Here is a 24,727-nt window from a genome sequence, read left to right as displayed (position 1 = left end):
ATGTGTCAATTATAATGAAACGTGACAGCCACAAGAGAACTCTTCCCTTAATTAGGTCTTCATCCAGTCCAGAGACGTCAGGAATATATGCTTCCATTTAAAATGATAAAAGACAGATCTAAGTCTAGTGCTAGAAATTAACAGACTAGATTTGTGATTTGAGGCACATCGGCACAATTTAGGCCATGTCGTGCCTGCAGTCCCCCAAGGACCACTCTCTCTCTAAACAACAAGGGCCAGATTCTATACAGTCATATCATTAAAATCAAGGTCTATTCACAGTTAAAATAGTAAAGGTAGTAAAAATTTAAATATTTGGTAAAAATCTAATGTAAATAGTGCATGTTCACAAATTCATAAATCAGATCTTTGTAGATGGCTCCACTTCCCGGATAAAGCCCAGTACCTTCCCAGGGTCGACATTATCAAATAGTGCTTTTAAATTAGTGGCTCTAAAATTAACAGACTAGATGAAAATATACATCCTACAATATTTGGGGTGGGGGGTGGGGGTGGCTGGGAGGGTACGATTGGAAGAATGGATTGGGGGGGGGGGGCTAACTTGTTTCTCGATGACTCTCGTCACCCCACATTGTGATTTGATCTTTAACTCTTTCTCTCCTAAATGACGATACCAACGTTGATTTCACCAGAATATGGTAAATAATTAAGGAGAGAAAGAGTTAACGTAGTGGGTTTTTTTTTGTTCACACTGAAGAAGACACGGTGACTTACGTTCGCGGACACATTTTTGGCACTCGACAGTTGGCTCGGGTCGGGTTTGAGTGGCAAGTCCGGCACCTCGTTGCCGACGTCAAAGTCTCGTCTAACCTACACGGGAACAATCATCAAACACCGAAGAGGCAGCAGGGATGGCCTGGAACTAGGCAAACTGATGAGGACATGTCATACCTACGGCTGCTTGGTACTAATAGAAAGTACAGCTCCTCGAGACAGGTTGGAATTTTTATTAAAAAGCGAGGGGGCGGGCGAGTGAACTTCCCATCACGGAAGAAATGGATTTTTTTTAAACAGCTGCACACTTAATGTATTAAAGTGTTGAGGTCATCCATAAATATCAACGCTTTAAAGTAATTTGTGTTGTAGACTAAAAGTACCTACTTAACTACTATATAAATATAAACATTTTTTGTATTGTATGCTAAAATGACCTACTTAACTACAATATAAATATTTAGAATATTTATGAGAGTTACATAAATGACCTACTTGACTACTATATTAATATAGAATTTTTTTTAGTAACCAGTTCATGGTTTCTAGTAGTCTTGTAAACAGATATATCACGGTTATAATTCAAGTAGCTAGCAAGTGGAGAATTCTCTTATTAGCCAAACCGAGATGCAGCCACAAGCTAGCTTAGCCTTTATTATTACATACACAATGACACAACGAATTGTGCAATATAATTTTGTTTTTTAAAGTATTCTTATCCATTCTTCTTCTAGCGTGGTTCTCATGCCCCGAACAAGTGCATTAAGCGTGCTTAGGTTAATCCAGCACAGCACACAACCTAACAAATCCGCCCACGCCGCCCAGTCAGCACGAAGTCTATTCAAAACCAGCTTACCCGAGTCTATTGACGAGGGTTTTTTTTTTTTTTTTTTACACGCACGACTCGTAGCTCCCTGACATGTATACACCTCAGCAGTAAAAAAAAGTAATGATAGCATTACAGTTTAGTTTTCTTTAAAAGCGTTTACTCTTTTTATTAACAAAAGAACAGTTTGCAATAATTTTATAGATTTTCAAAGAAGTAATAAAAGGATAAGAGAAAACAGGTTGTAAGTGTGAAAACAATGATCGGGAATACCCACACAAACATGGGCACACACATCTATTTGGGAATATGTAAACACACTATTTACACCAGTTCCTATTTAGTTCAGAGTGTGATAAAGAGTTGAAGCGAAACAGACAAGGATGTTACTTACTAGGCTATATATATCACTGAAGGACCTTCAGGGGTCAAGAGGTGAACCGGTGGTAAGGTCAATGTTTAAGAGGGAGAAGGAAATTGAATGAGGATCGGGGAATATTTTTATTAAATACCAATCATACAGTATTGAGATAAGTTGAACGTGTAAACCACTGGAGTCGCTGAAACTTTTTATTTGAACAAGAGGAGAAACAAGGTAGCTACATCAGCCCTCGCCAGGGTCTCGAGATGTTGACTTTAGTATCACTTGCTTGCCAACATGATTGATTTATAGGCTGATGTAGAAAGCAGATAAAACAACAGGGTAATCTGATACTGGGTGATAACATAGAAAATACAAAAAAACATGTACAGCTTCTTAATGTCTTGCTTGTCGAAGTGAACAGACCTTGACCTTGACTAGACTGGAGGTCAGTCTTTCAGAAATGAATGTCCTAGCCCAAACCTCCGGCAGGACGGAAGTGGATGCAGGGGGTTCGAACTCGGGACTATCGTGACGACGTTCAGAAGCGTATACACCACGACCTCATTTCATCAAAAGCTTCGAAATAGGAGCGTGGAGGGGTAGCAGACTCTCTCACTCTCTCTCTAGATAGGTTCAAAATCGGTGAAGACTAAAGCACTCTAACTGTGTTGGTTTCCAGTGGTGTCTTGTGCAAATCCAGTGGTGTCTTGTGCATATCCAGTGGTGTCTTGTGCATATCCAGTGGTGTCTTGTGCATATCCAGTGGTGTCTTGTGCATATCCAGTGGTGTCTTGTGCAAATCCAGTGGTGTCTTGTGCATATCCAGTGGTGTCTTGTGCATATCCAGTGGTGTCTTGTGCATATCCAGTGGTGTCTTGTGCATATCCAGTGGTGTCTTGTGCATATCCAGTGGCGTCTTGTGCACATCCAGTGGCGTCTTGTGCATATCCAGTGGTGTCTTGTGCACATCCAGTGGTGTCTTGTGCACATCCAGTGGTGACTTGTGCACATCCAGTGGTGTCTTGTGCACATCCAGTGGTGTCTTGTGCACATCCAGTGGTGTCTTGTTTTCAAGGCTGCTTGATTTGTTGTTTATGTTTTTTATACTTGACAGCCATTTTACTATTTGATGAGTCATACAAACAAATATGAACTTTGCCATCGACGGCGTTAAAACTGAAGTCTCCTGCATGGTAAATACCCGACGTTGAAAGTTGATAAATTTGTTATCACGTCGAATCGCCCCCCAATTTTTTTTTTTTTTGGGGGGGGGGGGGTCGTTTTACTTTAACCCCCGAGGCAGTGAAGAGGGCACACGAGACACGCGATACAATGGAGAGATAAAGTGGGATTTTTTCCAAATCTTCTGGAGGTAACCCTAAACCTCCGGCACTACATGCCTCATAGATGACGTCATCACACACACACACACCTCCTTTTTCTTCTAAGTCTCTCTCTCTCTCTCTCTATCAGTCTCTCTCTGTCAGTCTGTCTGTCTGTCTGTCTGTCCGTCTCTCTCTCTCTAAAAGCTCATTTCTGACGAGGAGAACAGTTTTAACTCTATAAACAAAACGATCATCCCGCTGCACTGTCGGTTTGGCATTGTTAGCAGAAGTCAAAAGAAATGCCAGAGAAACGCCCACATTGTCATTTCGATGTCACATTAACGACAACATAACATGACATGCGACGGGTCCAGATGCACACAATGCAAAGCACTACAAAAAACATTACGTCAGATACCCCCGGCCCTCGGTTGCCCCCCCCCCCCCCTCGTGAAACGAGGCAGACAACAACCGCTAAATTGACATTCCTTAAAAAAGGAAAGGTTTCCGTTAGGACGAGGGTCCAAAAGGGCAGATGGCGTAACGTGCACCTGTTTCTACGGCCAACCATTAACATACCTTTTAAACAAAAAAAAAAATACAACAAGGGTAGTTGCATTCAGAGACTTAGACAACGAGAACAGATCAAACTAAAGGAGACCATAGGATTGTAAAGTCATCACATTCTCCCCTAGAAATCGCCACGAGTATTCACTCTACAACATTAGAACATATCGAGGCGTCGTCTTTTAAGCGTTTAATCAGAAGTTTGGAACGCCAGCCCTTCAACACCTGGACAATATTAACACAGCAGCTGAAAATATAAACAAACACAGACTATGGCCCAGTGATGAACAAGCCTAGGCCCAAGATCTTCATCTGTAAGGCGATATCTCGAGTGAAAATACTGCGGGTATAAATTATGTAAACGATCCTCTACCGGGGGACTCTACCCGCTCCTCGGTTTTCTAAAAGCGAGATATGTGAACAATTTTAGTCGCGTCATAAGTTGAGAGAACGCATGAGTTCATGAACAAAAATTGTAGACAGCTTTTTCCTCCCGTGCTTTCGATGACGTCATTGAGGAAAAAAAAAAAGGGCTAAATGACGACATCAGTTTCTGAGTGTTTTCTTTTAAAATGCAGACTTGGAATTTGACTATACCAACATGGGGTAATTTCATTTAAATTGCTAACAGTAATCCGCCTATATATATATATATATATATATATATATATATATATATATATATATATAATCAGGGCCGGCCCTAGCATTTGCGGGGCCCTATGCGAAACGGATCGCGCGGGGCCTAGTCTGGGTAGGGATAAGCATGTCAAAATTTTTTTTTATTAGAAAATAGGCCTGCTTTCGTCTTTGCAATAAATTTTTTATAAAATGAAAGCTTGCAATGCCACTTTTTATTTATTGGCACCCCAAAATGTCAATTTCGTCTATTCTTCAGGAGAGTTGAATAAATTCAAACAAAGTTCAGGACATTATCGCATATTTTGCCTTTCATGAGATTTCCTGGAGGCCCTGGAAAATCAGGAGGTCGCGAAAACCCTGCTATTTTATATACGTTATAATGGTTTAATTTAATAACGTGCACTTAGAATTAGCGCGGGGCCCACTGCGACCGCATAGGCTGCAGTGGCCTAAGGCCGGCCCTGTATATAATGTATGCTATTTAGGATTCGGTTTATAAACTATACTATACAGTAAGAAAAAAAAAAAAAGAAAAAAAGAAAGGGATATGGAAAAAATGGAAGGGTGGGGCGATATAAACGAACCGAAAGATTTTGAACCCAATAGACACAATAAACAAAGTAAAGGATGCTATTTTTAAAGATTTTTTGCCAAGAAAATAACTAGAAATACAATTCTGCAGTGTACAAAAAAAATTACAATTTGCTTTCTAAAATACCTAGATTATCCAGACACCGGACACAAAAATAAATAGCAAGCTGTAAATATGCAGAGAGAGATCTACCACAATTTAAGTAATTCATACGTAGATATAATATGCTAACCAAAATGTCATGGAAGTGTGCACGGCACATTATCCGGGACACAAAAAACAAAAGCAGACTACACTTTGTCAATCTTGTTATGCCATCGCCCAACTAATCTTACATAACCCAGAACACACTAAACAAAAGCAAACTACAATCTTGTTATACCATCGCCCAACTAATCTTGAACCTTTATCAATTGAGGACAAATACTGAAAGAATGGCCGGAATAAATTATACATTCAAACTTATTGACTCTTAAATTGCTCCCTAGGGCGCCATTCTATCGAAGACGGAGAAGGGCGATATTTTATCGAGGATAGGGGGGGGGGGGGAGATCTTAACTAGAAAAAAAAAATTTTGTCCTCAGATTTACTGCTTGAAACCCATCATTTGCATTCTTTCCCTTAAGATTCTTGAGGCAGAAGCGCAGAAAAAGGGGAAGGGAAGGGAAATGGAGGAAATGTATTGCCTATACGGAGACAAATGCAAATAATTTCTTTAAAGAAAAAAAAAACATTGTCTTGAGACCAAGGCTGGTATTTATGTAGAGAGAACGACTCGTGCAGCATCAGCGGGTGACGTCACCAGCAGCACGCGAGACGTCGATAGTACGTGTAATGCTCTCCCTCTCCCCCCCCCCCCCCGCCCTTTTCCTTCCTCCGTGCCAAACAGAGGATGGCCCGTAATGACACCCAAGTCAAGACAGTACCAACGTCGGGCTGTTACGATATCGGAACTGTGACATCGATTTGGCCATAGCTGCCGTTTCCACCGGGTTGCAGCGCGAATGATATGAGGGAGGAGGAGATGGGGGGGGGGGCTCAACGAGCGGCACCGAGGGTAAAAGTTTCGTGAGGGCAGCCAGCCTGGACGCATGCAGCCACTTGTTGAAGAAGCCACGTGTTACCGGAGCGTCCACGTGTTGATTGGCTTTTACGAAACAGGGTCACAGTGTGACAGAAAACTTCCGGTTTGAGACTAGGCTATCCCAGAATTCAACCCAATGCTAAAACTAAAATAATGGTCAGAAACTAAAAAGGACAAATTACCAATCACAAAAAAATAAATCTTTTTGTTTCAGATCTTTCCATTCTATGTTTTTAATTTATTAATTTTATTAATTAATTTATTAATATTAATCAACCCAGCCCTCCAAATACTAGGCTACAGACTACACTTTCGAATTGGCTGGATGAGAAACTTTTTAAACAATATTTTAGAGATATGTGTATTTCAAAACAACAATAAGAGAATAATAGTTTCATGTGGTTGTCAACCGTGCTTGACATTGCTAGGGTCACACTGCATATCTAATGAATAGGACGGGGGGGGGGGGTGGGGGAGGCTGGGAGGAATTGGTGTGACTGACGGTGTCCTTAAATCAAAGGAGGCCACGGCCCGCAACAAGACACCTGTCGGGAACAGGCGCCAATTAATTGTATGCACATTCCGAGCGAGTTTCAGAAGCACGACGTCGCTCCCGAGATGTCATGGAGTGGTAAAGATCATCTACAAGACGAGGGCGGGACGAGAGGCAGAGAATGTGGAGACTTTAACAAGCCGCCAAGTCATGCGGGATATATCATGGTAGTGACAGCCACGTGCCAACCTACTCCTCGGAATAGGAGAAAAGAAAATTGTGTTGATTCGTTGAATTTGTATTGTTCCAAGAACACGCAATTAAAATGTGATAACATGTTATCAGTATAAATATCAATGAGTATTAACAACATTTATAGAAAAGATCTTAGAAAAGATCTAGATGTGGAGGATTAGTCCTCCCGTGGCGAGAAACTTTACTGTTAAGAGTAGTGCCTTTAAGCTCCCATACAGGTCAAGTCACTATGCAGACAAACTATCCCGCAGCTCACGGAGTTGTGGACACTCTTGCAAGAGATGCGCCACTGTCTCCACCGACTCTCCACAGTGTCGGAAACGGGCATCAAAATCCGGCCGGAATCGGGCAGAGTAAGCACCAACAGGGCAGTGCTCCCGTTCTACACTGCGCAATGATTGATTGTTCCGGCCTAGATGTGGTACCCATGAATAAAGAAGTTTCGCCTGCCTTTGATTGCTAGACATGTGTACGTTTTAGGGACTCCGACCGTGACCTCCGTGACCCTCCGATGCTGCAGTGTACTGATCAGCTGAAGCAAGACCAGTCGTCATAGAAGGCCTGAACACTGACCTGCAACGTCACAACATGTGTGCGGTGGAGACCCAACAGCTAAAAATTGCCACGTCACAGGTCTGTACAACGTGGCAACGGAGCTATTGGTCTCCTCTGCTCACAGTCAGTGTTGAGGCCTACTATCTATCACGATTGGTCTCGGCTGCAGTCGACCAGTGTCTTTAAAAAAGCACGACACCACATATCCTACAGGTGAGAAGGAAGTTATTACAGAAATAACGGTCAATAAAAAAAAAAAAAGTGTTGTAGATCACAAGTTAGAGTCGTCGCAAGGGTCGGTGTTACCTAACAAATGATATGTAACGGAGTCGATGCGAAGTCGTATGTTACGTAGCGAATGACAAAACATTCATCACAAAAAAGCTGATAGAGTTTTTGCATTAATTTACCTCTATTGTTGTCCATACTATGGGAGACAAAACACGGATTCCTTGCATATTTTATCACGTTTTTATAAACATTTGTTATATTACTAGGGCGTAACCAACTACTTCACATACATTGTCTAAATTGTGGATCACATTCGAAAAGACTAATAGTTTTGGGGCTCCGCCTGTCACCCAGGAATGAGCAGTTTTCAACGATTAGCACATCGTTTCCATTTGAACTGTAAACATTCATGATTTATTTAATTATCGATATTTGACAAAGTAAGCATCTCGCCCGTAAGAACTCAGAATCGATTCTCTTTCTCGATACTCCCACCATGATTTATTTTCTACGTTGACTGTGGAGTAAAAAAAAAACAAAATGGGATGGGATATTTTTAGAAGACGCTCGTTATAAAGGTCAGTGAACAGATTTACGTGATTTACACCAGACAGATTTCCAGTTGAAGTTCCCCTCCCCCCCCCTCCTCTCCCTGGGTCAGCGTGTTTTCTTCACTTCAAGAAGAAACGCAAACACGAGAGCGACGTGGTCAGTGGCAAAACGTGTGACCCACATTGCACTGGATGACTAACTCGTGACGTATGGGTCCAGCTGATTGGACCTAACTGGAAATGGGGGGAGGGGGGAAGGGGGTCGGTCTGATTTGAGAGTTGGTACATATAGCTTGTCAAATGTGGAAAGGGAGGGCGATAACACCGCGTCACGAAATATACGTCATACACCTAAAACGTCAATACAGAGTTAATGCCCTCGACACTGCTACTGCTTCGAGCAAGATGTGAGTAAAGAAAAAAAAAAAAAGTAAAAGTCATTCGGTCGATATTGGTAGCCTGAAACAGGTTGTTTTGATTAAAAAGCCTGAATGAGCCCACGGGTCGAGGACCGGACCAGGGAATCGATTTTTCGGGGCGCCACATGCTACTACGCCACCCATTACAATCGAAGAATTCAATTAGCAAAAAATGCCTTGAGAAGTTGAAGTAATGGAATTTAAATGTCAAATGACAAAGTTAGTTAAGGGGCTATTTAAGAGACGCAAACTTCCTAAACACCCTAGTCAGTACACACGTAATTATAAATTTAAAAGGAGGCCAACATACATCAGCAGCGATATAATTCAAACCAAAAACAAATGAAAGTAGATTTGTAAACAATTTATATAAATAAAAAAGTTTAAAAAATTAAAATCAAAAGCTACTTCAGTTGATGATAGTCTATCATTAGTCATTCTGTTTCCTGTAATGGTTCATTCCTGCTAGAAGTCTTTCCAAAGAACTTTACGCAGTCTATGTCTTCTATTTACAGTCAATTATTTTACCGAGTCGTGTGGACTTTCTACGTAAGACGGCGCCGCAAAATGTCCATGTGTGTAATTTATTTATTCAACTCTTCACTGACCACAAAAGAAACATTGAGTCGAGTGCGGGAATTCCCGTTGAAACCGCGTGTAAAAAAAAAAAAAAAAGCATAACATGCAAGCCAAATTTAATTTTAAGATGATTATATTTTGAAAAAAAAAAAAAAAAAAAGTCAAACCAGAGTTTTTCACCGTGTGGCCCATTAGGTAGCATGTTTTTTTTTTCTCTTCCAAATATATAATATATAAACTGTTATATTTCTAGGGAAAACTTTAGAGTGGTTTTTGAGTTTTCGAAATACTGTTCATTTTTTTTGGTTTTCTACCCGCCACTCTGATGAAGAGAATGCGGGCCGATAGTACAAACTCTACAAGTCCATCAAGGTCCAAACTTTAATCAGTGGTGTCTATCCTTCTTCGATCTTGGCACATTAACACATTTGTCCAGTCCGATGAGACCACCTATGTGGGTTTTTTTAATTTGCCCTGTGGGCAGACGTTTCGTAGGACCGGGAAAGCAACGTCTCTTGGGTCGGACATGGCCCGCGTGCCGTGGTTCGGATACCACTGTTCTCGGATAAACAGTGGAGTTAATATTTCCTGCGCATCCTTCACCCTGGGATGCAGCCATTCAACGTCGTCCAAAAGAATCCCCAGCGCCTCTCCGGAGTTACTCATTCCTCTTACCTGATTTGTTTTCATACTCTAAAGGCGGGGACGACGGGGGGGGGGGGGGGAGGTGGGAGGGGGAGTTGAAAAGATTGTAACTGACAACAGTTACAGGAAGATAAGATACAAAACAACAAGTGTGAACAATTAGCTTGTGGCATCCACCGAATTCCTGACTGTTTGCTAAGGTTCCATATTTATCCTGAAGATTAAGACCCGCTTTTAATATCTTCCCATCTATCTCTCTCTCTCTCTCTCTCTCACACTCTTTCTCCTGATGTACAATATAAATAGCTGCAACAGTTGTCAGGTGCTCTTAATATAACCAAATTTAATACTTTTTTTTTATCGGGACACCTGTAGATCGAGTATTTCAATACAACAGTGTTGTTATTTTTTAACTTTTCTTTAATACAAGTCTTCTCTCATTCACACACACACACGCACAAACAATAGACATTTACACACTCTATTTACCGGTCTTCTTTCTGTCTTTTAAACACTAGAACAAAACGCGTTTCTCTCGACACACAGCGAGGCGAAGACGAGTGCTTAAAATAGTCCCGGGTGATCTCACGGTCTGTTTATAGAGAGAGCTGAGAGTTTCGGTACAAAGCAACTTATCTTGTACTCACACACACCCACATTCTCTTAGTCTGCTCACACGCACGCATAAATACTCGTTCACACACACGCGCGCGCACACTACAGGAGTGGGTAATTGAAACAGATATTTACAGATATCGTGGGAACATTACAGCGCCAAAGCGTAAGAAGAGATTTGCTGAGGTCAACCAGAGATAGCGAGAGAGAGAGAGATAGAGCGAGAGAGACAAAGAGGAGATGGAAAGAAAGAGAGGCAGCAGGATGGGGCATTACAGAGTCCCGGCAGTTTTATAGGCTTTAAATTTGTTTCGTCTTAATAAAACAATCAATTAACATTTCTATATTTAAATACCATACTAGCATTTAATATTCAAAGAAGCCAAAACCTAAATTAGAACTTCAATTTGAATTTATATAACAGAACCGGATTGTGCACTGTGTATGAGAGTACGCCTATCTCACAATAGAACTAAGCACGTAGGCGAATTAAAAAGTGCACTCGTCAGTGCCCTATAATTTAAAAAATATTTTTTTACAAATCAAAATGGCGAAAGGTAATTAGGCATGAAATGTTCACTGATGCCTCAATGACGAAGGAATAAGAAGACGGTGTCTTTCAAAATGGCAAGTGTTCCTCACAGAATATGCCAAAATGGTTACCATAATGCACATGTGGTACACTTAAGAATGGTTACTGTATATCAATGCTTCCCAAACCGTGTGCTGCAGAACCCTAGTGTTCCGCGAATAGGTGTTCCACGAAATACTGGAATAATTAACTAGTAGGCCACCACGTGAATTAATCTCTCTAAAAATAATATAAACAAAGTGTTCCGCTAAATACTAAGAATGTGCAAAGTGTTCCGTTAAGGAAAAAAAGCTTGCTGTATATAATATGTAATTGGATTACTCTTAAACATGATAGCCTTTAGCGCAGCGGTTCTCAACCTTTTAAGCTCGGCGACCCCTTTTTACAATATCCCACTCTGCCGCGACCCCCCCACACACACACATACAGCAATAGAAGAATAGACAATAACAATCCTTATTTTTGATGGTCTTAGGCGACCCCTGGCAAATCGTCACTCGACCCCCCAAGGGGGTCGCGACCCACAGGTTGAGAACCCCTGCTTTAGCGTATTTGTAGAGCGAGAAGATGTTACAAAACCCTGAGTCCCCAGTTCCTTAGTGATGGTCAGTCAGGAGTAATAAAAACAACACAACAACAACCTGTCTGCTGTGCCGGACTGGTCACAAAGAAAAACAACAAGAAAGCATTTTTTCCTCTTAGCGTGTCGGCACAGCTTTAACTAGGACGCTAAGTCTCCTTTTCTTAGCGTGACCAACTGACCACAATTTGACCAGGATCAAATTAAAAGAAAAAAAAAATATGACCAGGCTTTGTATAGGTGTCAACAAAAACACACATTAGGAACAAGCTGACGGTCGGACCTGTTACCCCCCCCCCCCCTCGTGTCGGCAGCAGAAGGACAACCTGACCACATTCCATGCCAGTGTTTGAGCTTAGGACGTCCAACTGACCCCTCCACCCCCCCCCCCTTTACCAAAAGTTTAAACTGTGAGACCGTGTTTAATAAAAATATTTGTGTGTTTGTCCAGGTCTTGAATGTCAGACTCGGCACACCGTCAGGGGCGAGACACACTATTGTGATACGTGAGTTGGGGAGGGGCGGGGGAGGAGTGCGGAGCATGTACACTTTTTTTTTTTAAATTCATGCCTGGTATTGTTCGGTGGCCGGCAAGTCCACATCTGAACCGAAGAAGTATGGGAAAAAGCTTCTAGATTATTCTGAAACCAAGCTTTTGTTATTTATAAAAATAAGGTTAAAAAAAAGTGTATACATTTAAAGGTCTCTTGGATAAAAGTAGATTTAAGGCTGTTTCATATTGAAACGACCTATAGCCGATTAAGAAATTAGAGGGCAGACAATTACAAGTTATTTAAAGGACTTTTTTTTTTACAACGCAATACTTATTAAAAATGTTTTATATGATTCGTAGGCTACTTCAGAGTAGGAGATGATCTACTTCCTAGTCCAAGCAGGACGACGTGGGATGGCAGCGGGCAGGGTTTGAACCCGGGACCATCGAGACGTCAGAACGACAGTCCAGAGCGCATACCGCACGGACCAGGCAGCCTCATAACACTTGTGGCCTTCAATGCAAAATGTTATGTTGTCCCTGTGACGACAATAGCATGTTGGGCTGCTGGTATTGGTGAAAACCAAAAATAGATTTGAGATGAAAGCCGAAGGTCTTAAAATAATCTCCACACGCACAACACGCATGCGCACACATACATGTAAACATGCAAACATACACTCACGATTTTCTTTTCAGCTCCACCCCCCCCCCCCTTTTTTTTTTGTTTCCACGCACGATATTGATGTCAAGGCAGACACGTTTCAATCATCAATCACGTTTCAATCATCAATCACGTGACACGCAATCAGCTCGTCCAGAAATTACTGAAGCACTTGATTCAATCTTTTCGAGTAATCCTTCCCCCCCCCACACACACACATATTATATCCCCTTTTGACATGTGACTGTAGTCAATATATCAGCATTGGAGCAACTAGTATCTAGACTTCCCTTACGGAATACGAGAAAAAAAACTTAGAATTTATCAAACAGTAAATTAAAAGTCGGCAACACATTATTGAGCTCCAAACAACTGCGAAATAACAGCGAAAAGTTGGCAGATGTAGGAATAAGGTAATGGATCCTTCCAATCTAGGCTGACTTATCGCAAAAACGTGTGTTTTTAGGCCTAGCTCCACCATGCCCCCCCTTGACCTACATTATAAGCGCCCTCTTTAAGTCCTCGTCTGCGTAGCCTTACAAAAAACGTATTGACGCTGTTTTGTGTAAACTAAGAAACCTAATGCCACCACGAGACTTCTTTTTTTTTTTTTAAACATCAAAAAAATAAATATCTATTGATATAACATTGAACAAAATACAAAACATCCTTGTTTGCGATGAAGACTCAATGCTTAAAATAAAATGAGAGAAGGGGTGGATTTATCAATAGACTCGGATAAGCTTATATCTGATAATTGCAATGCTCCTTATAGAGACTGAACATCTCGTAATTGCAAGGCTCCTTATAAAGACTGAACATCTTTTCCGTTTAGGTTAATTTCGCGTTTCATCGTTACTCGAACTTAACCAGGGGGCGCTTCGTGCTTTTCCGATAAACCGAGTTGAAAAAGTCTCGCATGAATAATCTAGAAAAACATCCCAAGACACGGCGTTGGAACACAAGACAGAATTAGAGACTGAATGAAGGATGTCAATATCATTTCACCGACAACAATGGGAGACAAACACATGGTTTAGACTCGTTCATTTACACCAGACGTCAATCTAATGAATATTCCGAAATGGCTCTGGTGTGAATGATGCGATCTATATACGCCAAGAACAACGGACGGCATCCAATACACACCAAGCCATCGGTTGATTTCCCTCGAACCTACAGCTCGGGGGATGATAAATACAACTGTGTAATTGAACAAAGGCATGCTCTCGCGCAAATACGATATTTTTGACAAATCTCGTGGAGTTATGATAGGAAGAATGAGCATGAGAATCACCCGCGTGTAAGATTTCAAGTCAAACATCAAACTGCCCACCGCCGTCTCCCTGACCCGCCCCCTCGACTAAACAGCGAACATCGAATGGAAGAGCTCATTCAAGCCAGCTTCCATTTATCGGCCCTATCGGCGCACCAGTGGCTCACCCAGCGTTGTTTTCACACTTAAACGCATAAGTTCCGGGCCCTCGTCCAGTGGGCTCGGTGCACAACACAACCATTACCTCATCGTACGATACTCATCGGTGAAGCAGCATAGGCCACAGTCCTCGATACCGCTATTGACAATCCCGTGTCACGATCGATACGCTATCGATAATTATATCACCGCGAGATAAACGCTCACCGTAATTAAGCTGTGTCATTGTCAGGTTATCAGAGAGGGTACTTCCGGTACAGTTGGGGAAGATAAAGAGTGGACTCTTAGCGTGGGAATCTATCAAGGTTTAAATTCACAGGAACGGATAGCACATACGATCTTAAACTAATAGATTTTTATACCAAACTTTCTCAAACAATGTGAGCAACGGAATACATATGCATTATTTTAATTTTTTTTAAATATCCAGCAGAATGTAGCTTGTAAAATTGTTTTGTTTGTAAAATGTTTTACATGTTTCGGATGTTCCTTCAGAGTTGAAGATAGTTTACTTCCTAGTCCAAACCTCCCGCAGGACGACGGGGGATGGGAGCGGGACAGGGTTTGAACCCTCGACCGTCGATAAATCCGAACGACAGTCCAGCGCACAAACCGCACGACCAGGTTTTCCAGATAATTACTAGATTTTTCTTTTTTTCTGATATTATTAAGAAAGGTGATGGTCAAACAAACACTTTAATCTCTAACCAAAAAAAAAAAAAAGTTATGGGTCAAGGTCATGTCATCGATACTCTCGTCCTTCATGACAAATCGATTCATTAGCACGTCAGCGTTGAAATGTGGACGCAGCATGTGAGGGAAGAAAAAAAATAAGGGGGGAGGGGGGGGGTTCAAGAAAAAGAGTATGTCCCTCAGCTCAGCCACGTCCTACACTGAAGCAGCAACCTGTTGGGTACACACACACACATTTGTTCAGTAGCTGTGTCAAGGTTAAGCTACGGTGTTTTAACTCACCTGCCCAGCCGTGTCACAAAGCTGTAGCTGTACGGGCCTGCTATCCACTGTCACCACAACTGCAAAAGGAATGCATAAAACTGTCAACAAATAAATCTATGCTTACATTTTAGTGAAGCAATAGTAAATAAAAGTAAAAGTTCCCCTTTCAGACCTTGTGGTCTATAAGGCAGACGACGTCATCTGTTTCTGTGGCCTACGGCTAACGAGGAAACAATAATTCACCCATAATACATTTGTTGTTTAAGTCAGCCAACCAGCAACACGTAATTAGACTGATATGACTTTCTTGTCAGCTATTTAAAAAAAAATATATTATCTTACAAGTATCATTTTCGTTATACAAATTTTTGAGAGAGTAATGACTTTATTCTCTCATGAAAGCAAATATAATGTCCTTTTTTTTTTTTTTGCAAGGAATTTTTTTTTCCGACGTTAAGGTATGTTTATGTACTAGCCGGATATGACCCGCGGGCCTTAGTTTGGGTATTACTGATCTACTAGATTGTATTTAGATCTATGTCAAACATTTTTTTCAAGATTGGTCAAAGGGTTTTGATTTTTGTTCGGGACATACATACAGACATACACAGATATACATACATAAGGTATGTTTATGTACTAGTCTGATATGACCCGCGGCCTGCGGGCCTTAGTTTGGGTATTACTGATCTACTAGATTGTATTTAGATCTATGTCAAACATTTTTTTCAAGATTGGTCAAAGGGTTTTGATTTTTGTTCGGGACATACATACAGACATACACAGGTATACATACATAAGGTATGTTTATGTAGGCCTACTAGTCTGATATGACCCGCGGCCTGCGGGCCTTAGTTTGGGTATTACTGATCTACTAGATTGTATTTAGATCTATGTCGGGACATACATACAGACATACACACGCCTTACTTTGTGGTGTATATTATGTTTATGGGGCGATTTTATGGAACCCTGAAGAATAAATAGTCACTGGCAACTAAATGATAAAAATTTTCTTTGCGCTACAAGCAGTATGATTAAAAAAAACAATCAAAATACTTATACATATTTTTAAAAAAACTTATATTAAGCGTATCAATTAGTTTGGAATAATCATGTAATAAAATTTTTAAAAGATATAGACCCACAATGACAAAACAGTGTGATTAGAAATATTTTGTTATCAGTTGTTATTGTTTAGCTCTATTTCATGCCATTAGCTTTCTCAATATGATATGATCCTATCACGTGTCTGGCCCAGTTGGAAAAGGGTGGGGTGGGGAGAATGGGGTATCTGGGTGATCACTTTTTAAATGTATTTTTTTAAAAAGGGAACGACCTGAATTTGAGCTTGTGGGCTAAAGCCTTCTCACGCTTCTCGAGCCAACACGGTAACCACTCTACTAGCGAAGAGTCTATGAACATGCAAGATTGTAAATTTATCTATTGTTTCTATTTCATGTTTGTGTTCACTAAGACTCAGACGACAATCTTAAAAGGGGACTAATTCAGCTTATACCAACACTTCAGTCAAGTACAATTTCTTTCCCTTGTTTGAGATACAAAACAATTACCAATAGTTAATTAATTAATTGTTGTTTTTTTTTAAATTGATTCTTGTGTTGTCAGGTACAGAAAATAATTGTGCAAAATTTAAGATTGATACGAGATTGGGTGTCGAGAAATAACGTGTACAAACTTTTGGTCGACAGAGTGAGTTGATAAAAGCTTTGTACAAAATATTCTGAAATACTAAGAAATGAAAAAAAAAAGCTTTTTAGAAAAACATAGCATATCAATATTTTCGTGTTATGTACATCGGATACACCAGATACTCCATTTATGAAAATCGCCCATTGTTTATTTCAAAATAAATCATTGGGCATACGAACACAAATATATGCACATTGCAGTAAGAGGTAAATACAGAGACCAACGCGCCTCTGTCGGTAGTCAGATCTCTATACACTTTTACTGAAAGTGACCCCGGACGCAATCCATATTGACGGCAATTGATATCTGATATTTGTGCCGCAAACAATGGCTACCATTGTTCTGAATTATGACAATGTCAACACGTGAAGTCAACACAGTCGATCGCACAGCTGGCGGCATCGCTTTCAAAAGTATTGACACCGCGGCGCTATTTTTAGAGCACGACTCATGGTGCGAAAAACCTGAGATCTCATGACGCAGCTGTCAACGTGTCTTTAGAAGTAGATCTAGGTCTCGTCTAGTGCATCAGGTGCCTATGAGATCCTGTTGGTAGACACCTGATTAAAGCATCAAAGTGTGATGACATCATTTGTAAAATAAATGAGCAGTAATCTCTAACCCATACTTCCATTGAGTACAGTTATGACAGGTTAAGAAGCCGTGTTGGCGACTCTTAATAAAGGCTGCGAACAAAAGTTATTATCTACCGTGACAACAATAAGAATTTTCTAGATAGCTATAACCATTATTACTAATAAATATTGCGAGAGGAGTTACCAGGTTTAAAAACTGTTGTTTTTTTTTATTTACACACAATTTAAACCAAAAAGTTAACTGGAAAGATAATCTATAAGTTATCTTTGGTCAAAAATAGTATGTTATAGGTAGCAGTGAAGAGATTGTATGGCCTTCACAATGACCATCCCCTTTCCGCAACAACAGGTGACTTAACTAGGTCATCAATTATTGTAAAGGGGGGGGGGAACTAATTAGGATCTGAACTTCCTCCGTCCTCGTCTAAACCTAGCCAGGTTCGTCAACCTGAGACAACGGTATTGGGCAAAGGTGTGTGACGATGACAGGTGTTCAGCGAAAGTAACTTATGAGTTGGAAATGAGTCATTCACCTAATCACCTACACGAGCATGCCTACACATGTCAACACACTATGAAGTGGTCAAGCTGACCAGACAAAAAAAAAACACGGAAAACTTGGGCTAACAGATCTAGTAACAAAGACAACTTTAAAGTGCCATAGTTATAGTGGGTAACTTACATAAAGGTAAAATGTACGTATAGGTAGGCCTACCTCTTTTAAACCTTGTCATTCATGATTGGGGGGGGGGGCAGATGACATAAAGCTCATCTGTTGCTTTAGTCCACGGTTAACAAGGGAGTCTTGTGGCTAGCACTACAGACAACCACCGGCACTTTCCCAACGTCTGTCAGGTACCCATTAGGGTTGGCTAGACTCAGGGGCGTAAACCAAAAAAAAACAAAAACAACAGAATGTAAAAATCAGTCTTCATTGAGATTTGAACTCCAGACCCCTCAGTTTGGACGCCAAGTGTTTTATCACTCTGCCTACCAGGGTACTTATGGTAAAAGTTAGAATTATCCTGTAGTGACACTGTGTAGTCTCATGTGTGAAGGGATATTGATGTCACCTATGACTACGACTTTCTAAGTTATAGAGCTTCTAAGTCTAACCTTGGGCAATACATTCTCAAAGCTAAGACCATGTAAAACTATTCAATACTTCCCTAGCATTAGAATATTCTGAGCGGTCATAAAATATCTCATTTTTTCCCCCACTAGAAATAGAATTCCATACAAGTAATAGAAATCAAGCGTTGAGCCACTCGGCCACTAATAGTACTCACCAGAGTAATCGTCAAACGCCGTGGGCATGTATTCCGTGGGGTATCCATTGGTCGTGTAGCTGACGATGAGGCTGGTCTTGCCCACGGCCCCATCCCCGACCAGAACACACTTGACCTTCCTGCTGGGCTGGTTGACGGGGGAGCCGTTGGGGCACCTCAGACTGTTCGTCTCCGACTCTGGCAACAGATTCGTGCTATGATCCATGACCGGTGTGTGTGGAGGCATGTTTTCAAATGTCCGGGGGTGAGATGGACACACGAAACATGAAACGTCCGATGACCACTGGAGCAATTATTCCAAAAGAAGAAACAAAAATTCAAAGATGTGTTTGATACTTAGCTGTATTTAACGCCCTAAAAATAACCAATAATTAATGTCACGCTCTTATGACTTAAAAAAATAGAAAAGGCACGGCCGATCTTAATCTAGATCTCTACCAATAACTCAATAGAATTGTGTTTAGACTCCGTCAACTTTGATAAAACGGAAAGCCATCATTCACGTGAAAAGACAGAATAGATCTATTATTGTTATAAGTTATAGTATATAGACTCTAAGTAAGCTAACTAAAACAGCTGACGCTGGTTATATCACTCAGGTCTAGATTTCGATCTAGGTCTAGACTCTAGATCATCTAGACTAGATCTAGAATATTTAATTTCCACAGTGAAATGAATTTCAAAGACACTGATCTAGAGAAAATAGATTCTAGGACGTAGTCTAGATCTAGACTCTAAGTCTATAATATAGACTCTATATCGATTTATCCAACAGAGGTGTAAATCTAATAATCTATACATACAGTATTGGTCACTAAGTAAGGGTCAGAGTGAATCACTGTCAATCAGATATCCGATTCTTTCTTACATGTATAGATCTAGGAACAAAATTTACAACTTAAATCTTCCTGAACACTTCAGATGAATCGATCGAATAGGGAATTAGTCTGGTAGCACAAATCCAATACAGAAAAAAAAATATAAAGAAAACAGGTAAACAGGTATCAGTACGGGCTAGAGCACACAAAATCTACTGCAGACGACAGCGACGTCGCGTATGTATACACAACACAGCACAGTCGAGAGAGCTCGAGACGCGACTACTTGCTTTTTCTACCCTCTCTTTCACTCTATCCCGCCCCCCCCCCTTTTTACAACTCGCTCTTTGACCCCCCCCCTTCCTCCTTTACCACCATCACGAGCGTGTGAAGCGATTTTTTTTTCTCTTCTTCTTCTTCTCTTCTTTAGGCCGAGGCCGGAACGATCTGATTGGCTGCCGTGTCGCAAGCCGGTGAGTCACGAGAGAAAAGTTTGATTGATAACGAGTTTCGGGGCCGAGCTTTTCGTTGATAGCTAGGTGGGTCCGAGGTGAGGGGGGGGGGCCCTTCAAGTATCTTTTATTTGAAAGCTCTGTGGTCAAAGCTGTGGGAACGTCTGTTTTTGGTGCACCTAATTTGCATATTTCGCACGCATTTTTATTATATTTATTTGAATAAAAAAGATTTCTCGTTTCTAGATCTTATCACTGTTGTATGGGACGAGAAATGGCATGAGGTGCATATTTGTGGATAAATTAAGATTATTTGATTTGATTTTTTACTTTGCTAGGAAGGGACAGGAAATTCTTGAAGCAAAGATTTGAGAATCTTGCAATAACGGCGCGAGACACCGTGACCTGGCCGAGTGTGTGGCAAGGGTTAAGCTAGTGTCAACTCATCGGCCGGCGAATGTGTCATATGTATTAGAAGATTTCCGCTGTCAGGTGAATCCAAGTAGATCTAGTAACTTCCCCAATGAAACACACCTAAAGTACCTATTTACCTGGGGCCGGGCCCTATTAATTTCATTCAATTGAAAAGAGACTTTATTTAAAGGTATTAATGGACGATGATACGACGTGAAAAATTACACGTCATTTCTAATTATAGATACTTTATTTTACAAAGCTTATATCAATTCATTCTGTTTGTCTTGTCTATCTGTCTGTCTGTTATTTCTCCTACACCCATTCTCGGATCAAGCTGAAACAATTGTTCATTGAAATAGACAAGACATACATTTAAAAAAAGTAATCAATTAAACAATTAATTACTGATAATACATTATTTTGTTTAATAGCAACAAGGGAAACTTCAGTATTCACATATATGGCTTAATTTGTTGTGTTTAGTCCTCTTCAATAACTGTTAACGCTATTTCTCCCTCACCCATTCTCCGATCAAGTTGATACTTTAAACAATTATTTATTGTACCTAACAAAACCTGAGTCAATAAACAAAAATACTCAATTAGTCAATTATTTGGTAATTAATTATTTTGTTTGACATCGAATAAGGGAAATAAATGCATTATTGGTAGATGTAGTTTTAAGGACGGAGTTCTTTCCCTTTATTGTTTTTTTTTTTCAAAGGACGTTTTATATTTTGTTTGTTTTCTATCACAAAGCTTTTATGAACTCATTCTATCTCTCTGTCAGGATTGAATCTTGTACACGTTATTTCTCCAACTTCTCAATCTCCGATCAAGTTGAAACTTTGCACATTTATTCATTTCTGATGACAATATACGAATTAATCGGAAAAATACAAACAAACAAACAATTAGTTAATCAAATAGTCGTTATTAATTAATTTGGTTTATATAAGACATTTAGATTTAAATTACAAAGGGGAGGTAAGCCTTCTTTAGAGAATTAGGTGGTTCGCTAAAATTTTAAAACTAAAAAGACCATAAATCTTTTACCTTTATAAGTACTTTGATAGCTCAGTGGCTTGGAGGCGCGGGTTCAGATCCAGTTTAAACCAACTTAAAAAAAAAAAAAAGAATTTGTAAAGGCAGCACGGAAACCTAGATTACCCCTCTCCCTCCACTGGTCCACAAAAGTGATTGGGTCATAGCGTACTGGGCATGCTGTAAGCTTGAAAGTTGCGATAAGCAAAAACAATTAATTTACAAAAAAAAAAAAAAAAAGATCAAATGGCGCCAATTAATTAATTACATCATTGATTCAAAATATTGATGCGATTTCAATCAATCTAAGTTTTTTTGTTTTTGTTTTCATGTTTTTTTATTTTTTTTATTTAAATGTTTTCAATGTAGACATGTAAAAAGTAATAATAAGTATAATAATAAGTATAATGATATAAGTATGGTTATGTGAGGCTGTTATTGGGTTCATCCCCATCCCTCTGATTCATCAAAGTTTATATATTTATATTTATGTTTATGTTTTTTTTTATTTTCTGGGCCACCCAATTCCTCGCATCTCCCAAGGCGTGGGAACCTGGGAGCCCAGCCTCTGTTAGCCATGCCTCTATGCCGCCTTTGGAAAGGTAAGCTTATGGTTGGCTCATTGCTTCAAACCTTTGACTACTCCTAGTTGTCGCTTTGTCCATAAAAATGTCCACATTCTCATCCCATCTCCACCAGCTTAACCACACAGAACTGTGGTGTGTGTGTGTGTGTGTACTGGGAGGGGGGCGTTGCACATTGGTAAAAATCGATTGCAGCGCTCATGAGATTTATAACGTTTTTTCTTGCACGATTTATCCGACAGGGCGTTTCAGACAGGACATTTCCGGAAGGACATGTTATACAGGACATTTCACTAATGACATTTCTCAAATAGCATTTCAAACATAACATAACACTTCAGGCTGGACATTTCAGGTCGTCGATTCACGAAGGACATTTCTGGAAAGACATTTCAAGCAGGACGTTTCAGACAGGACGTTTCAGGCAGGACGTTTCAGGCCATGCTGAAGATACTACTAAATACTGTATGGCTGGGCAATCGTGGGGTTATCATCTTAGATCTAGGTCTAAGGTTCGAATCCCAAACTCCGTTATTATCCGCCATAGCTTTGGATAATATGACGTAATGGTTATTCTTAAACCGCTCTCTAGCATACTCAAATTTGTGTGTATGTGTGTGTGTAATCACGTCTGGACATAGGGAATCGTCCCCAGAAAGTAATCAATAATAGCCTATGTCTTCTTCTGTATCTGTATTGTATTGTAAACACAATGCATACAATTGAAAACAAAATTTATAAGAGGTAAGGTTAAAGACGCAATGTATAAGAAATAATGTTAAAAAAAACATATCAAGACATAATGTAGGCTATACGTGCTCAGTACTGTTCAGATAGGCCTACTTCTGTTTTTAAGTTACATTCTATTATTTGAATTTCCAAATGTAATCAAAACCTACAAAGGGAAAGAAGTGATGCAAAAGAACATAATAGATTTAAAGAACAAGTTACCTCCCCTAAACTTTCAAAAAAAAAAGTTTGTTACACAAATATATCAGTTAAGTACTTAATTTCCCGGGCAACGCTTATTGGGCGCCCGAGTGGAAACCGACGTTAGAAGAGACGATTATGTTATCCAGGGGCGTAGCTAAGAATTTTCCATCGTTTATAGGCCCGGAGGACTTGACCTCTTCGGGGAATCCTGCATTTTGCGTAATATTTAATTTTTAATGGAAAAAAACACATATTTGTCCCCCCCCCCTATTGGGGGCCCGGGGGGGGGGATTTTCACATTCTCCCCCCTCCTTCTTCCACCCTAGCTACGCCACTGATGTTATCTTATAAAAGAAGAAAAAAAAAGGATTACGTCCTACGCGTGTTCCTAAGTCAATCTAGTCGTACATGCGAGTTTATAACTTATATTCTGTCAAGTCACTGATTATGCCAATAGTGAAGCGAAACAAGACCCTCGTTAGAGAGCCTAAGAAAATTTTTCATTGCCCTGGGGGGGGGGGGGATTAAGAGCGCCCCAAATAACCACCTGAATGAAATGTACCCAGCTGTCGAAGTTACTGTGGTGTAAGCCTAACTATTGGTAAAGAAGCTTAGAGATCTAGGTCTGGTCATGATGAAAGCAGCGTTCTAGCAGTGCTGATATGACTTATCAGTGGCGTAGCTAGGCGTTTGCCATCATTTGGGGGCCCGGATGGCTTGATCTCTTGGGGGGGGGGGCTGCATTTTGCATAATATTTAATATAAAAACACTAATTAGGGACTTTTCTCAAGTGGGGGTCCGGGTGAATTTTCAAATCCCCCCTCCCTCCCACACCATAGCTACGCCTCTGTGACATACTGTTCTTGTTAGGTAATAAGCCGTTTCTTATTTTGCCAGCTGTGATCACCGAGTGAAAAAGTTCCACAGAGAGACACGGCAGAGGCGGTCTTTTAGAGTGACGAGTCTGACGAGTGGGGCTGTCGCCCAGACCCCACCCCAAAGGAGGGCTCCCGACATACACTTTAATTACTATTATTCGCACAATTATTTCTTGTACCTGAGAACACAAGAATCAATAAAAAAAAAACAATTAACCGATTAGTTAATTAACTATTATTAATTAATAATGTTAATTATTTTGTTTTTGTGTATCGAACAAGGGAAAGAAAAAGTGGTAGTATAAGCTGAATCAGTCCCCTTTATATGTCGCCGCTTTAAAGTAAGTTTGAAACAAACAATACATAACTATACAATCTTTTATAGTCATAAGCAACTCATTAGCATAGTGGTTAGTATGCCTGCTTGAGGAGGCGTGAACCAGCCAATGAGTTTGATTTTAGGCCGTTTCTCTCTATCTCCCCCCCCCCCCCCCCCCACATTTTTCCTACTGGTCCAGATAAGTGATAGGATCATAGTGTATTGAGAAAGCTAAAAGTCTGAAATTGCGCTAAACAAAAACCATTGGTAAAATATTTTTAATCGCATTTATTAATTGTTGTTGGTCTACATCTACTACAAATATAATTACACGACTGATCTCAAACTAATTGATACAACTACACTTTGTTAAATTTGTTTGTTTTTTAAAGTTTTTTTTTGTTACTTACATAAATAAGAACATAAAACATAAATATAAAATACGTTTGAACACATAACATAGATATGTATTATTCTTTCTAAAG

At 40.1% G+C, this 24,727-nt stretch overlaps 1 protein-coding gene across 5 annotated transcripts in view; it reads right to left on the bottom strand.

Annotated features, from left to right (window-relative positions):
* LOC106055464 (cell division control protein 42 homolog) overlaps positions 1 to 19,912 on the bottom strand; it is a 32,988-nt gene extending 13,076 nt beyond the window's left edge. Inside the window, exons 1-3 of one of the 5 annotated variants that reach the window (XM_056022677.1) lie at positions 19,601 to 19,912; positions 18,798 to 19,151; positions 15,218 to 15,276 (exon numbers count right to left, since the gene is read on the bottom strand). In XM_056022677.1, the coding sequence (XP_055878652.1) occupies positions 15,218 to 15,276; positions 18,798 to 19,023 (285 nt within the window). In that variant the 5' untranslated portion in view covers positions 19,024 to 19,151; positions 19,601 to 19,912. Of the gene's footprint in view, positions 1 to 15,217; positions 15,277 to 18,797; positions 19,580 to 19,600 lie in introns of those variants that run through there. The other 4 variants (XM_013211726.2, XM_056022678.1, XM_013211727.2 and 1 more) reach the window with 4 other exon arrangements.
* Positions 19,913 to 24,727: the final 4,815 nt, after the last annotated feature.

The sequence above is a fragment of the Biomphalaria glabrata genome, chromosome 3 (assembly GCF_947242115.1).
Source record: "Biomphalaria glabrata chromosome 3, xgBioGlab47.1, whole genome shotgun sequence".
NCBI classification, from domain to species: Eukaryota; Metazoa; Mollusca; class Gastropoda; family Planorbidae; genus Biomphalaria; species Biomphalaria glabrata.
Note: the sequence above shows the minus strand (reverse complement) of the source record. Positions and strands in the feature narration are given on the sequence as shown.